We start from the raw sequence: 17,313 nt of genomic DNA, 5'->3' as shown, positions 1-17,313 counted from the left end.
CTAATACTGATGGTTCTCTCCCTCACTTTCTATTATCTGGAAGTATCTAATAATTACATACAGTATGGGTTTTTTTAGTTGTATAATATCTTAATGCTCTCTTTAAGATAAAAGGGGACAATGTATATGTGCCCATCAATAATATGCCCCAACAAAAGGGGTCAAAATAAAATTTCTTCAGAAGGACTTTTTGTGATGACATTTGGAAACTTAAAATACTGTGGGTATTTTTAGTTTTTTGTTTTTTCACAATGGAAGGTCTGCTCATACACATGACTTTTCCGAGAATTTCAGCAATTTCCTTTTGGAAATATAATGCATTGATTATAGGAAAAGGGATTATGGTATCCATTAAGGCTGTGAATATTTAAAGGTTACTCTGATAAAGCCTGTGCATGGATCAGTAATTGTATGGTGATCTCAACAGTCTGTCTGTCCTTTCTTTTGTTTGTGATTGTTTTTCCCCCTTCAAATACAGGAGCCGTTTAAGAGTGGGCATTTGGCTTCTTTTAAGAGAGAGTGAAATTATTAATTGTCTATTAATTGTTTCTTTTCATCTGTCTTGTTTCATACATGATATTTAATTCTGAATGCCTGCTTCGCACCACTTCATTGCAAGGACCTCATATGAAATGGACTCCCTTCAGAAGGGGATCTTGCATGATCTTTCATAATTTGTGTATTTCTACTAATATTTATCATACAGCTTATTAACCTTTGTCTGTCTGGAACAGGCTGCAAATGAAGTATGGACTTTTTAATTTATTTTACTGTTTTAGTTCATTTATTTTGCTTTCCTTGTGCAGGTTGTATCTGAAAATGCTAATTACTTGCGAACACCACGAACTCTTGTAGAACAGAAGCAGAACCCTACTGTAGGTATGTGGTCTAAAGGAAGTTGTATTCCAAATCTTAAACTCACTATTTTGCACACATGTAAAACTCTTCAGAGGTGAAAGCATGACCAAATGCTATGCTTTAGTTTTTATTTTACATACACTAATTCAGAAATGTTGAGTCATAAAGCTCAAAATATAAAGTTTTGATGAAATAAATACGAAATAGCATTAATTTTGTTTCATAACCCTTTTGAATGCCCATAATGTAAACTACTTAGTCTAATTGCCAGTGCTCATTTTTAATCTTGTATTCTATAAGTTAAAATCCCAACATGTTTTAATTTAGGAAGGAAACTTCATTTTTCCCAGCTGATAAAGATGAAAATATGCTATCACATACAAAAAGAATCTACTATTCTGATTAAAAAAATTTTTAAGTGGGGAGTGTTTCAAACCCTGTCTGGGTATATTAATTATCCTTTTGGTTTTGGTCATCTCTTAAGGAAAGCCAAAGCAAAACTAATGTACAGTGACAATGTTAATTCTTCATTGACCTACAGAACATAATTGTTTCTTTGCTAACACTCAAGCAAAGCAACATTGAAAAAGACCTTTCTAAACTTATTTTAGTTTTAAGGTCATGATAGATAAACTACATGAGATAATGACGTATTATTTTCTGTAAATAGTTGTCTAAATCAGTTTAATAACAGCATAAATAAATTTCATTATGTTTCGACTATGTATGTACTATGATCTCTATACTAAGTTTATGAACTGTCCATTGATGCCTACATACTTGAAAAATCTCTCTTTAATTACATATTTGTTAATTGATAACTTTTGATATTCCCACAGTGTCTTGCCAGATACACATTCACACACACGTGTGTGTGTATATATATATGTGTGTGTGTGTATATATATACACATACATATTTTATTTATATATATATATATATATATATATATATATATAACTCCTTTCTTTATATATCATAATGCATCTGATAAAAATTTACTTAATCCTTACCCAGTGGTAAAAGTTTTACTTGGGTATAAAGACTTTTACTACAAGTTAAGCATTAGATTGGGGTCTTATTAATTAAGATCTTAAATCATTTAAGTATTAGGAATTTAGAGTGATTTAGGCCTGAATGACCACTTAAAAGGAATTGTTTCACCTGGTCTTCTCACAAATTTCATAATAGATATTGATAACTCAAATTCAAGGGCATCAGGAAAGCTTCTTCATTTACAGATATACATTCAAAAATATTGATTTAGTATGATTTAATTTATGCTAGGAGAAGTTTTTTTATATGGCCTGCTCACGCAAATTGACAGAATTCCTTATCATCCTAAATTAATTTTTATGATAGTGTTTTTTTAAATATGTATATGTCTAATTATTGTGTGGGCATATTATTTTCCTCAAAGAACATTTTCTCCAGTGTAAAATGCCTCCATTTGTACATATGATAAATGGTGGTGGTGATTGTATTAAGTTGACATTAAAAGTGAATTGTGAGCCTGTTCAGGGCACTGCCAAGTATGTGTGGTAAGAGCCATGTTATTGCATGCTGCATGAATTCCCAATGTGAATAGAAGAACACCCGTTGTTGTATGTATTTTCTCTAACTCCCATCAGGGTCTCACTGTGCGGGCCTGTTTAGCACCTCGGTGCTCGGGGGTTCTTCAAGCGCACCTAACCTACAGGATTATGCTCGTACTCATCGTAAAAAGCTGACCTCTTCTGGCTGCATAGATGGTATGTGCACACATGCACACACAGATTCATACCTACACCCATGCACACACCCATGAGCATACGATATTTCTCAAAGGCAAGCCTAAGGCCACTAACTGATGCAAGTGGAATCCTAGCACCCTTTGCCTAAGTGACTATCAGTGCTCTGTTATTCACTACTTGGGTCCATGTTTCATCAAATAGTTAATTGTAGTTAGACTTACAGTACTTGTTCAGTGAGTATTTCACTGAAATATGAAATTTAGAACTACATCATATGTATTCTTCTTTTAAATAGTTGATAAGCCATATTATAAAGAGTAAATCTTTCTTTGATCTTTTAAACGGTTGTTCATTATTAAACCTTATTTTATTTACTAGTATTGATCTAAATAAATAAAGTGAATGGAATGTTTATAAGTAGAAGAAAATATCATATTGGCAATATTTTTATAAGAATAAACATAAGATGAGAATATTTTAGGACGCCTAGTAGAAGGAAATCCTCTCATTACTGTTAATACACCTTAAATTATAGTATTCAGAACATCTCTTGAGGCTCACAGAAGCTTGCCCCTTTTGTTAATAGGAGTGTTTATTAGCCCTTTCTGAATTAGCTTTATTTGAAACTTTTTCTCATGTATCCACAAATTTATTTTACTCAGTAAAACATGGCTTTCCCAGAATTGCCAGCTCATCCTGCTTTTCTTTCTTTTGTATATTTCGTTAAACACTTTGCCTCTATCATCAAGCCATTTCCTTCTTTTAACCAGTTTTTGGCTTATTTCTCTCTCTCACCATCCCTTCTGCATGTCACCTAATTCTAACCTCCTTATATATTTGTTTTTCCTCCTCTTTTTTTAAGTGTCCTTCTTTTGGTAGCTGTTATGAATTTCAGGTACCTGTTTTTCTCTTTCTCAGACGCCACACGCGGTTCTGCTGTTAAAAGGTTTTCTATCTCATTTGCTCGACACCCAACCAATGGTACGTTTTGCTTTTATTTTAAAAGATAATCCCCTGCTTCATCCTTTTTTATTTTTCTTCTGTTTCAAAATATGTGGGGTATACAGTATCATTCATTTCTCAGTCCTTAATTTCAATTGGCATACAATTCTAACTTATTATTCACCCAAAATATTGATACTGTCTAGCTCCCTGTTTCATCTGTAATTTAGACAATAATTTAGCACTACTCATCAAACTTTTAAATGACCACAATGATGATGAGTTTTAATACTTAATTAGCACCTAAAAATTCCTTCTGATTTCTCAAGTGATCAATCTATGTAATTTTAAAAATACAGTTAGTATTATTTATTTTCTTTTTAATTCTTAATAATTTTAATGTGTTTTTCTTTCTAATTTATTTTCTTTTTTTATGAATTTTTGAATTTTATTTTTTTATACAGCAGGTTCTTATTAGTTATCTATTTTATACATATTAGTATATATAGGTCAATCCCAATCTTCCAATTCTCCCAACCATGATCACATGGTTGTTTCATTGAGCTATTTAACAAAAATACAGAACCACACTTGTCAAATAGCCAAATGAGATGTGTCTTTGAAAACTTCTTGGGAACCAGGGGATGCAGGTTTCACTGTGTAACATTATTTATCCCTGTCTAAAGCAAAACCCAACTTGGTCTGGAGCACTCTGAAAACTTCATTCAGCGTTCACTTTGTCCTCATGTGGCAATATGGTTTGCTGCTGTCGAGCAACCAATTTTGGGGGGGTATCATTGCTTTTTGTTAGGATTTGGAGGGCTCCTGATCGGAAGAAGACTAGGCTAAAAATCTAGACAACCAGTTCAATTAAATTCAGTTTTTGAGGCTGAACAGGAAGGTTTTGTGGCCATTATTTATAAGCTGAATTTTGCACTATTACAGCTTTCTTACATAGAGCTTTTTTCATGTGGGACAAGAGGGAATATTTACTAATCATTTTTAAATAACTCAGAATCAAAGAATTTAAAAGAAAACATACATGTTTTTGCTTTTATTCGGAATGAAGTTGTTTTTATCCATGCAATTTTTTTTCTTTTTCTTTTTAATTGTAAGTAAGTCTTTCAAAAACTCAGGTCAGTTCTTTCAGAAACTATTATGAAGCTCAGGGATTGAACACAAGTTTATAGTCATTCTTCTCCTTCTGGATCCTTTAACAGCACACCTAAGTTAACAGTGCACTAATACTTCTTGAAGGTGGAGTAAGAAGATCTAATCCTCAACAAGTGAAAATTTAGCCTTAAAGCTAAATGTGCTTTCCCTCCATTGTAGCTGTTTAAATGCTACTTTTTGAAGAAAAAGATCCTTATTTGATACAGCTGCAGCTTCTAAAGAACCCACATGCATAAGAACTTCTTAGAAGAAAAACCAAAGTCACAAGAAAAACCGAAGTCACAAGGAAAACCGAAGTCACAAAATTCTAAAGAGACATTGAAGATTTAAGAGTGACTATAGTTTTTATACAAAATGCTTATGTGTTTATAGCCAGTATTGCAAGTTTTATATAGGAGAAATCTTTGTTTACTGAAGCTTAAAAATAAAAAAGCTTTTGTTAAGTTTAACAGAAAATAGAGTAATTTTATATTCTTTTGGTTTAGACTTTTTTAAAAATGTGGATTTTCCACACATTGTGTGACTTGATGCATATAAAATGCATCCCTTTCAATTCTATAAATATTTCTTTTGGGTTTCAAATTTTCTTTTTTATGCTGTGTTGTCTTATCTGTCCTATGAGTTGTCATTTGACTCTTTCTTTTTCTTTTCCTTAACTTTCATGTTTTTTCCATCTTAACACATATTATGGACTTACCCCTCCCCTTCATCTTTAGTTCAAAGAACATGGTGAAACAAGTATCTTCTGACAGTGCTTTACCTTATTTTCTGGGCCTCTGTGCAGAACACCTACACCTCTATAGGTGCTGGTCCGTTTCCTCTGTGGAATTTCTAGGCTCCAGTGGTATGTTTTTATAGCTTCTAAACATGACAGCAGGGTGGCTTTTTAAACTGCTGCGCTAACCCTTTCACTGTGCATTAAAGAAAAAGTTTACTAAGGATAGATGGAAAAAGATGTAGTCCAAAGGGGCTTGATTATATTGTCATTTGCCTGTTATAAAATCTAACAGGCAAGTGCAAGAAAATAGTTGTTACAAAAGACTTATAAACATTCTGAGGAAAGGATAAAAAAGCCACAGTATTAAGTTTAGCATAATGCAAGGAAAGGGTTTGCGCTTATTTGCATGAATCTTGTACTTCTAAAGAAATGTAGTACTTGTGGAAGCCTAATTTCTTTAGTGCTTAACTTAGGTGCTTTAGCTGCTGCTATGGTATTATAGTTTTGTTTTGTTTTAAGTATATGTAATGTTCTGTCATGCTTTGGTTTGCACCTGAAAATCAAACATACCAGTTTTGTTAATCAAAGGATTTGTTGTTTTCATTGAAAGATAGATTCTCTTTTAACCAGAGTTTCCCTATTGCAACTAAGAATTAGACAGTTCTTAGGTCAGTATTTTCTCCCTAAATTAAATAAGTATCAGTCAGTGTTAAAATGAGCACATGCCTATTGAAGCAGAGAGTTTTCCAGTCTATTTGAGTTTAATTAATTTTTACTTTTAAGTTAAGAATATTAGACTTTATGTAGAAACTAAACATTAAAAGTATTTCTTTTGGAGGAAAACTAGTTTAAATTTTTGAAAAAGTACATGCAGAAAGACTTGTTATTTTAGTTGTATATAAAAGCAATTTTAAAAGCCATTCAGTTGAATAAAGTAGGCAATATTTATAAAAAGTGAATAACCTATGTCCTATTTGTTTAAAAAAACTGTATATTTAAGTGCTTTTGTTTCACTGATGGTATTAATACATATCTGCATGGTTTGTTTCATGAAATTTTTGTATTCCTGTGCCGTTGTTGAATGCAAACATATATGTATTTTGTATTGCTTTTTACTTGGCCTGACTTCACTCAGCTAGCAATTTCCAAAAATAGAATTATTGTGTTAATTCAATAAAGGTAGGTGAAATATGTTTTGGAATTTTAATTTCAGCGTAAATGAATGGATGTTACTTTGGGGTCACACTAGAGAGTATTATTGGCCTTGTTATGACTAGAAAAGTATTTAAAATCACTCTTCACAAGTAATCGCTTAATTGTTTTTCAACAAGAAATTACCTTTAGCATTCTGGCATCAGGGACACATTATGGCATCAGCTTATTCACCTATCAAATAGAGCTGATTCTAAAAAGTAAAAACTAAAAAACCTGTATTTTTCTCTGTTTATTATTCCCCCAGGTTTTTTTCTTTAAGTATTATTCTTAGATTTTACCAAAATAGAGAAAGAAATTGTGTGCATGCTGTACTATGTGGTTACATTTAAAATGAAATCTTTGTCACATCCTGATCCAACCCCATACTGCATAGCATCTGGTGTCATGACTTCAGAGATCTCGTGTGTTTGCATGTGATAGATTGAAAAGATCTAAACTGTCTGGTTCTAAGCAATGGTCTTCTTCCTTTTTAATTAATGATTTTTAAGATATCCAACTCTTGTTTTTGTTTTTGTTTTTTTCCCCTCAGGCTTTGAATTGTATTCGATGGTGCCATCTATTTGTCCTCTAGAAACTCTTCACAATGCCCTGTCTTTAAAGCAGGTGGATGAATTTCTTGCTTCCATTGCTTCTCCATCAAGTGAAGTTCCACAGAAGACCCCTGAAATTTGTAGGAAAATTATTATTATTATTTGATTTTTAGGCAATAGAGATTATCTGAATATAAAAATAATTATAAAAACATAAATTCAATAGTGATAGTAAATAGAATTTTAGGAGAGAAAGAGAAGAACATTATTTAGAATTCTTTGGTGTAATATGCAATGTACCAGGCTGTTGTCTTGACTCTTCCGCAAAGACTTTTTTTTTTTTTTTTTTTTTTACAGAAAGGGGGGAAAAATCTAAGACCCAGCAATAAAATCAGCAACATGTAATATAGAGTCATGGTCTTATTTTCACATTCCTATTGTATGTCATTTTATCATAAGCTTTTTAAAAATGACAAAACATCAGTCTATATTAACCTACACATGCCACATGCCCATCCCTTCACCACTTTTGATAAGCAGTCATATAGACTCAGAAAGAGCCCTTAACTAAAGAGAGCAAATTAGGACAACAGTTTTTTAAATTGTGTTCTGCAGAAAATATTCTGAAGAGGTTAATTCCTCTGTGTAAAAAAAAAAAAAAAGGGGGTTTGTGGCTAAGTAAGTTTTGGAAACTTTATTATATCCCACCTCCCTTTCAAGAGGTGTAGTTTCATCAGCATATAAACAGCTAAGTTTCTTCTTTCTATAAAGAAAACTATACACCCACATTTTCCAGAACTTACTTGCTGAGAAAACACTTTTTTTGGTAATGCATTTAAACATCATGTAGAACTATTCTGAGGGACTTCAGTTTGGGAAATGTTCAGGGCTACCTTTTTAGATGTGAGAAGTCAGCTGGCTGTTGTCATTTTCAGCTCTGTAGGATTCTTTGACACATTGGAATTTCCAGTTTAGGAAGCATTCATTCTGAAAGAGAATGCTCTGCTTAGAGTTAAAAGTCTTGCTAGTCCTAGTCATATCTTAGGAAAGGTACAAACTTTCTATGTATACCAACTCCTTTTTGTAAGGAGAATGTTGTAAATATGTTTTTCCCAAGAATGAAATTGGAGGTCTTGGGATGAAAGCCCCTTTTGTGTGTTGCTGTTACTCTCCTCCCTTTCCTGGGGAACCACAATGTATTATTCTGCAGAGTTCTATTCAGTGTATTCTGTCCAAACAGTGCCCCCTGCATTTTTGCCTTTCTCTTTCACATCTGGTGGCAGAGGTCAGCTTTCAACCATTAAGGGTAATGGAGAGGTATCTTGGTGTGAATGTTCTAAAATATTTCACTTTAGGAATGGTTTGGGGAAGTAGGTTTCAGTTTTAAATGTACATATGAATGTGTCTGATTCTGAGAATTGATAATACTCCAAATGAAATAACCTGCAAGCTATAAAGTCAAAGTCAGGAAACTGAAGGATGTTCTTCCTTTTATATTCTCTGTTAGCTGATAGAATGGACAATGCTACTCCTCAGAACGTAGTAGAGAACCTGAATAAATAAATTCTCATTTTCTCTTTTACCTTTCTTTATACTTGGCATTTCAGTGCTTCCCTGGGTCAGGGATTTATAATCTTAAAATAGAGATTAAAGAAAGACTGTAATTAGTAAATAAGAATTTAGGGTAGGCATTAATGCTGCTTTGAGTTTAGAAGATCTTCAGTAAATGACTTAAAGGTAAAGTAGCAGTAATGACATCTGTTTTGGAAAGAGAATTTTGGTGGAATATTTACAAAAAGATAATCTTTGAATGTTTATGCTGTGGCATTGCTACCTTATGATGGCTTCATTTCTGTGGTTAGTGAATTCAGTTCCTCAGAGTGTATTATTGAGGTATATTAATGAAATGAAATATTAAATTCCTTTTCTAGTTCTCATTAACTCTTCTCTATATTATGGACACAAGTTGTACCCCAACCCCTCTAGTTCTCTTAAAATTTCATTCCATTACTTACTAAGGGAACTAGATGAGAAAGTAAGTATAGTTAATGCAGTTCATAGAGTTGGATAAACCTTAGAGTTAATCTAATTCATTGGTCTTCAAAGTATATTCCCAAGAGCTTTAGGAAGTTCCATGAGGAAGAGAAGGATGCTGAGTGATTAGGCCTGTGTCTTCTGTGGTTGCTTCAATCAGAGTCTCTGCTTTGATTTGTTTTATTTAAGATTTCATTTGAGAAAAGCTTACTGTTTTAAGAGAAAAACTTAGAGACACCATTGAGGAAATTAACCAGTTAGTGCTCAAAAAAAGACTAAAACCCAGGTCTCCTAAAGTGTATGGTTTTTCCATTCTCTTTGATTAAAGAAAATAGGGTTCCAATTATGATGGAAGTATCTGAATCCTGTATTGTATAGTGTAACTGCAGAATAAATATTTAGTAGTCACAATATATTTATGTAATTTATACTTAATTCCCTGGATTGTCAAGGAAGTAACATCATAATATAGAACTATACTGAATTTGTGGCATTCATAACAAGGGAGAAGACATTGTTAATATCTGTCATTCACAGATTTTTTTCTCACCTAGGACAAAATTAATTTTGTGGTAACTAGTAGATAGCTTACAATGAGGCACTGACAATATCATGTTGGTGGAAAAGGTGTGAGAATACTAATTGGATAAGTTAGAGGTGGAAGTTATAATAGGATAAAAAATGCAAGCAGAAAAGAGCTAAGTAATGATGTGGTGCTTTATAGGATGTTTTAGGCACTTTTTAATCATTTGTGTATTATTTTATTAATGGCTACTTTGATCTTCTGCCAGTGAAATTTGTATTCATTCAGTGTAGGTATCAACCACCAAAGGCACATTTGCCATAATTGGCCCACATATTGATTTTTCAGAGACACAGTGTTTATTGCTATCAGGTCCTCTTCCAAAATTGCAGTAATAGGCAAATCGGTCTTTTGTTATCTCCTTAACTCCCTTTGTTTAGGAACCCAAAAGGTCATGCCAATAGCTCCCCCACTCCAGCCTATCCTTTCCCAGAGGACTTCATACTTAAGAATTGTACCTACTTGTCCTTTTCACACCTCTCAATCTCCCCACCTTAATTAGAAAGAAAAAAAAATATTTAAATTTCTTTTGCTTGAAGATAAATCTCATCTGGGTGATATAGGAAGACAATCTGATTTAATTATTTGTAATCTAGTTAGTTTAGATTTGATAGAATTGTCAGAAAATTATTGAATTACCATGTTGGGTTTGTTTGTTTGTTTTTTTCAGCCTCTTCAGCTTCACGTTCCAGTCCAATAATAAGAAGAAAAGTATCTTTAAATACATATACACCTGCAAAGATCCTCCCAATGCCAGAAGCTACCATAAAGAGTACTAAAGCAAGCAGCAAACCAGGTTAGGAGTGTGTGTGAATTTGTGGATTCAATATAGCAATTAAAAAATATATATATATATATATATATATATAGCAACTAGAGGGGCTTCCCTGGTGGCGCAGTGGTTGAGAGTCCGCCTGCCGATGCAGGGGACACGGGTTCGTGCCCGGGTCCGGGAAGATCCCACATGCCGCGGAGCGGCTGGGCCTGTGAGCAGTTGCCACTGAGCCTGTGCGTCTGGAGCTTGTGCTCTGCAACACGAGAGGCCACAGCAGTGCGAGGCCCGCGTACCACAAAAAAAAAAAAAAATATATATATATATAGCAATTAGAGGAGTAATAATAGCTTGCTTTGTAGATGTAAAGATCTGTTTTTAAGTAGGATCATTAGACTCTAGGAACTCTGTTATTGTAGCCTATTTACATATTTGGGGTTTTTTTCCTCCATTAATTATCCCCCCTTTCCCTCACATATGTTAATAAAATATACTTCATACTCATACTTTTCCAAACTGATTTATTGACTGTCTTGTCTTCTTTTGCTTTTCTCTTGAGCCAAGGCATCACTTTAGTCATTTTGTTTGAAAGATTTTTTTTTTCTCTTTCCCTAGAGTATTTTAATCTCTCCATTCTTAGTCTGGTGCTGTAACTACCAAATTCAACTATGTTTTATCAGCTTTTTTCTGTTTTTACTTGGCTTATTTGATTGTGTTGTTGCCCATTACAGATGAAGAAAGTTGCAGAGAGGTTATGACTTGTCCCTGTTCATGTAGCTAGTAGTCAGTAGACCTAAGACCTGAATACTCTTTGAATCATGGTGCATTGTTCTCTATGTTTTCGATGCATAATAAATGTACCAAGTGCACTAAAAAAGAATTATTCCATAGTTTATTGATGTAGCATTCTGTAAGTATCCATTAGGTCAAGATTGTTGATAATGTTACTCAGATCTTCTGCGTATTTACCATTTTGGGGGATGGCAACACGTACAAGGGAGAGGAGGTTCTGATTGTTCTAGCAGTTGCTTAGAGAGCAGTTTCTACTCACAATTGTGGAATTGTCTGCTTCCCTCTTTAATTTGGTCAGTTTTTACTTTGTGAATTTTGAAACCCTGTTATTAGGTGCATACACATTTGATTGTTATGACTTCCTAATGTATTGCCCCAATATCATCATGAAATTTCCCTCTTTGATTTCTAGTAATGCTTTGTCTTAAAGTTTATTTTATCTAATGTGAATTTAGCTACTTCAGCTTTCTTATGACTACTGTATGCATGGTATATATATATATATTTAATTTATTTTATTGAAGTATAGTTGATTTACAATGTTGTGTTAATATCTGATGTACAGCAAAGTGTTTCAGTTTTATATATATATATATACTTTTTCATATTCTTTTCCATTCTGGTTTATTACAGGATATTGTATACTTCCCTGTGCTTTAATTTAAAGTAGGACCTTGTTGTTTATCCATTCTATATATAATAGTTTACATCTGCTAATCCCAAACCCCCAATCCATCCCTCCCCCATCCACCCTCCCCCTTGGCAATCACAGGTCTGTTCTCTATATCTGTGAGTCTGTTTCTGTTTCGTAGATAAGTTCATTTATGTCATATTTTAGATTCCACATATAAGTGATATTATATGGTATTTGTCTTTCTGACTTACTTCACTTAGTGTGATAAGTGAAGTCCATCTAGGTCCATGAAGTTCATCTAGGTCCATCCATGTTGCTGCAAATGGCATTATTTCATTCTTTTTGTGGCTGAGTAGTATTCCATTGTATATATATATACCATATCTTCTTTATCCATTCATCTGTCGATGGACATTTAGGTTGTTTCCATGTCTTGGCTATTGTAAATAGTGCTGCTGTGAACATAGGGGTGCATGTATCTTTTTGAATTATAGTTTTTTCCGGATATATGCCCAGGAACGGGATTGCTGGATCATATGATAACTCTATTTTTAGTTTTTTGAGGAACCTCCAAACTGTTTTCCATAGTGGCTGCGCCAGTTTACATTCCCACCATCAGTGTAGGAGGGTTCCCTTTTCTCCACACCCTCGCTAGCACTTGTAATTTGTAGACTTTTTAATGATGGCCATTCTGACCAGTGTGAGGTGGTACTTCATTGTAGTTTTGATTTGCATTTCTCTAATAATGAGCAATGATGAGCATCTTTTCATTTGCCTATTGATCATCTGTATGTCTTCTTTGAAGAAATGACTATTTAGGTCTTCATGCACGTGTATATTTTTTTTAACCAAACTATCTTCATATTTAAGGGGATCTTTTTTAGACAGCATATATTTGGCTTTTTTAAAAGGCCATTCTAACAGTATGTGCCTTACAGTTAGTGTTTATAGTCCATTAATATTTAATGTAATTATTGATATGGTTGAGTTAGGTCTACTCTTTTATTATATTTTCTGTTTATTCCTTCTGATTATTATTCCTTTATTCTTTCCTTCTTGTTTTTTTTTATTAATTCAGTATTTTTTAGAATTTCATTTTAACTTATCTATTGGCTTTTTAGCTGTACCTTTTTGCATTATTCTTTTATTGGTAGCAGTAAATACATATTTCTGGCTTTTCATGGTCTACTTCGAGTCAATTTTGTGCCACTTAACGTAAAATGTAGAAACCTTCCAACTGTATAGGTGTGTTTACCTTCCCTTCTTTCCATCTTTTACACATAGTGTCCCATATGTGTTACTTCCACATGTATTATAAAGGCTACAGTACAATGTTATGATATTTGCTTTAAAGAGTCATATGTATTTTAAAGAAATTAAAAAGAGAAAGAAGTCTTTAATTATCCACATATTTGCTATTTTTAATGTTCTTTATTTCTTCTTTTAAGTGTTTGTTTCCATCTGGTTTCATTTCCCTTCAACTTGAATCTATTTACCATTTCTTATACTTCAGATCTGTTAGTATATCTGAAAAAAAAATCTTTATTTTGGGCTTCCCTGGTGACGCAGTGGTTGAGAGTCCACCTGCCGATGCATGGGACACAGGTTCGTGCCCCGGTCCAGGAAGATCCCACATGCCGCGGAGTGGCTGGGCCCGTGAGCCATGGCCACTGAGCCTGCACGTCTGGAGCCTGTGCTCCGCTATGGGAGAGGCCACAACAGTGAGAGGCCCGTGTACCGCAAAAAAAAAAAAAAAAATCTTTATTTTACCTTCATTCTTGAAAGGTAGTTTTGCTGGACAGAGAATTTGGGAAGAAAGTTTTTTCTTTCGGCATTTTAAGGATGTTGTTCCACTATCTTGTCATTCCTCTTATTTCTGATGAGAAATCTTTGTTAATTTGAATTGGTTGTTCCTATGTATGCAATGGGTTAATGGATTATTTTTCTCTGCCTGCTATCAGTGTTTTCCCTTTATCTTTGGTTCTCAGAAGTCTGACTGCGGCATGCTTAGGACTTTTTTTTTTTGGTAATAAAATCCTGGTTGATAGTCACTTTTACCTGTCATCTCTATTCTGCTGTTAAACCCATCCAGTGAAATTTTATTTCATATATTTATTCTTTAGTTTTAGACATTTGTTTTGATTCTTCTTTGTAGTTTTTTTCCTTCAGAGATTTCCTATATTTTTATTCATTATAAGCATATTTTCCTTTGTTCTTGAGCATATTTAAAATAGTTGCTTTAAAATTCTTGTCTATTAATCTGGCTGATCTCAGGATTGGTCTCATAAATTTTCTCATTCCCAAGAAGGAAGGTTTATTTCCTGTTTTTCATATACTAAGTAATTTTGGATTGTATCCTAGACAAACACTGGACTCTGTTGTTTCTCTTATGTTCCTCCAAAGAGTATTGGATTGTTTTTAAAGCAAAGAGTTAACCTTGGCTGAACTCAGATTGAAAACCTATGTCTTCTGAAGTGACTGACAGCTCAAATTTCACTTCACTTCTTTTAGCCTGAGCCGGACTTCTTAGGAGCTTACTCTGCTCAAGTCACACACTTGATCAGGGTTTACACAAAGATTTGGGATTCCCCACTGGACTTCCAAGCAGCTATTTTTGCCCCAATACTTTTCTTCTGGTTCTTCATGCTAGTAGGACTGAGTTTTATGTTGTAGTTTTAGCCATTCCACATGGGGCAGACTGGATCCTGTCCTTAAGCCTAAAGCTTTTTTAAAAAGGGCATGGGGGACTAACTCCATGTTGTTCCCTTCTTCCAAATATTGATTCTTTTCTAGTATATGCCTGCTTTTGTTCATTCTTCAGTGTCTTCAGGTAGTTGTTTTTTTCATATTTTATCCTGCACTTATACTTGTTACCTGCAGGAGGAGGATTGGTCTGGCAGGAACTTGCCCATCCATACAAAAGTGTAACCTGGCTTAGAATGACTTTTTGATAACTCATTGGGGCTTGATGTTGGTTTGGATATAAAAGGATGATTCCCAAGTCAAGAATGTTTCTAGTTCTTTAATCTTTCAGCTTTTTAGATAGTGGTAAGATAGGAGATACTGAAGAAAATAGATGTTTATAGGGAAAATGATGAGTTCCGTTTTAAACATGGTAAGTTTATATTTCCTGTCAAATATCTATATAGAGGTTTGTAGTAGGATGTACAGGATATACAGATCTTGAGGTAAGGGAAAAAGGTCTGGACCAGAAGTATAAATTTGAAGGTCGTTAGGACATTAGATGTTAATTAAAAATGATGGAATAAATGAGTTTCCCAGGAAGAATGCAGGGAAAAAGAGAAGTTTGTTTTATGTTATTTGAACTTCTGTTGATTATTTTGTATTATCTGAACTTGGATTGCTTGTGAAAATCTAAACAGTAGTTTTTCTTTTTATGTATAGCTCCCAGCGGACCTTCTAGTATGGTTGTTCCCAATACCTCATCTCGGAAAAAGGGTGTGAGTAGCAAAACAGAAATGCATGAACACAAAAAAAACACTGCGAAAAAAAAATGAAATCTTCTTAGCAGAAGCTGGAACTCATTATACTTATAAAAAATCACGTGTTCAGTAGAAAGAGACACATAATAAACCTTGACTGAAAAGTATCAAAGCAAGTAATTTGTGTCTCCTTATACATCTCTGTATTAATTTAAAGATATATGACATCTAGAGAATTCTTTGTATATATTCAGTTAAGGCCTTTGTCATGATATGGAAATGTTTAAAACAATGTTTATTAGCATTTTATGAGTAGCAAAACTTATGGTGATAAAGATCTGTTGTTCTGAATGTGATGTTTACTGTGTGCCTGTGGTAAAGAAGAGGAATGGGAAAACCCAGACAGCCTGTGCCAATGTCACACAGTAATGCTGTTTGCTGAAGAACCTGTGAGGTGGCCTCTGTACACATTTTCACTTTCAGAGGATCACATCTGGGCTGCAAAAACCTATAGCTTAAAATTTGATGACCATACTGGGGACTTTTAAAAAGCATATTTCCAAAGAGATTTCATTGACCATATAGATTAGAAACCTTTTTTTCCCCAATTGTTATGATTACATATATGCTGCAATATTTAATAACTGGAGTATTGGCATATGGGTTATTTTTTCAATCTATGCTTTGAATTTTTATTGTGTATTATTTAAAATATTACATATGCAGCTGGGATAACTATACCTTTATGCACATACATTTGTAGAAAATATTTTCTTTATATATTTCCTTACCATAAGGTGCTTTTGTTCGTCAGGACAATTTTTCTTTGTATATTGGCAAGAAAGACATCTTTAGAGTTTCTCTTTAAGATATAGTTGACAAGTTTATAAATGTTAGTTATCTTCAGAGTTCTTTTTAGATCTAAAAAACTGAGTTCAAGAATGGAGGTAATCAATGTAAGAAGAGTATCTGAATTCCATTGTTAGTAGATACTATGTATAGCACCTATTTTTACCATTTCCATTCTTATCTCTAGAATATCAGTTGATCTCACTAAGATAACTTAAAGATTGAGCATTTGAAATACATTCTCATTTCAAATGATTAGATTTTGAAGGGAAATTGAGATTATTGCATTGTGATTTCATCTATAATGTGAAAAAATATTTATTATCCTTGGTGCTTACTTTCCCCTGATGCACAAATAATTATTGTATAAACCACTTGAAATGACTTAAACTGTAAACCAAACAGTACATCCTGATAAGAATTGCATCCATTGCCAGTTAGGTAACTTAAATTGCTAAAGCTTTAGTTTGAGGCTTATGTTTAGAAAAATTATTGAATTCTCGTATGAATGCAGCTATTAAAATCCTTCAGTAGAGACTCTCCTAACCTTAAATCATCATATATGAATTGACTTTAGAAAATAAGCATAATACGTGTTCATTTTAAAAGGTACCAGATGCAAAAGTCACAAATATATACAATTCTATAAGTTCATATATTTCACATGAATGTAAATGTATTACATGGAGACATGTCTTGTAAACAGTTGAATGTACCTAAGCTTTCTGTATGTGAAAATGTGGTTAATGTGCTCATTGTCAGATTAAAGAAACTACTTTTATTTTTTAAATGGAACTGAATTAAAATATTTTATTTCTAGAATCAGAGGATGGCTTAAATGGCAAGTTATTTTTTATTCTTTTCTTTGACCGTTTACTTTTAACTTTCAAAGTAGAATGAGGAAAAGTATTTTAATATTAAACAATGCTCATCTTAGATATTAGATAAAATTTCTTAGTATTGGCCATAGCTATCACAATAGAAACTAACTAGAAAGTTCAGTGCAAGTCACATTTTTCCACTGATATACAAGAAC

At 33.3% G+C, this 17,313-nt stretch overlaps 1 protein-coding gene across 20 annotated transcripts in view; it reads left to right on the top strand.

Moving 5' to 3' along the window:
* Positions 1-17,104, top strand: part of PPIP5K2 (diphosphoinositol pentakisphosphate kinase 2) — a 75,422-nt gene extending 58,318 nt beyond the window's left edge. For 9 of the 20 annotated variants that reach the window (XM_033408485.2, XM_049707355.1, XM_033408482.2 and 6 more), the window contains 6 exons: positions 807-879; positions 2,491-2,610; positions 3,511-3,573; positions 7,170-7,310; positions 10,458-10,583; positions 15,391-17,104. In XM_033408485.2, the coding sequence (XP_033264376.1) occupies positions 807-879; positions 2,491-2,610; positions 3,511-3,573; positions 7,170-7,310; positions 10,458-10,583; positions 15,391-15,503 (636 nt within the window). In that variant the 3' untranslated portion in view covers positions 15,504-17,104. The other 11 variants (XM_033408494.2, XM_033408490.2, XM_033408493.2 and 8 more) reach the window with 4 other exon arrangements.
* The last annotated feature ends 209 nt before the right edge of the window (positions 17,105-17,313 follow it).

This window comes from Orcinus orca, chromosome 3 (genome assembly GCF_937001465.1).
Source record: "Orcinus orca chromosome 3, mOrcOrc1.1, whole genome shotgun sequence".
Classification (NCBI taxonomy): domain Eukaryota; kingdom Metazoa; phylum Chordata; class Mammalia; order Artiodactyla; family Delphinidae; genus Orcinus; species Orcinus orca.
This window is presented reverse-complemented; position numbering and strand designations above follow the sequence as displayed.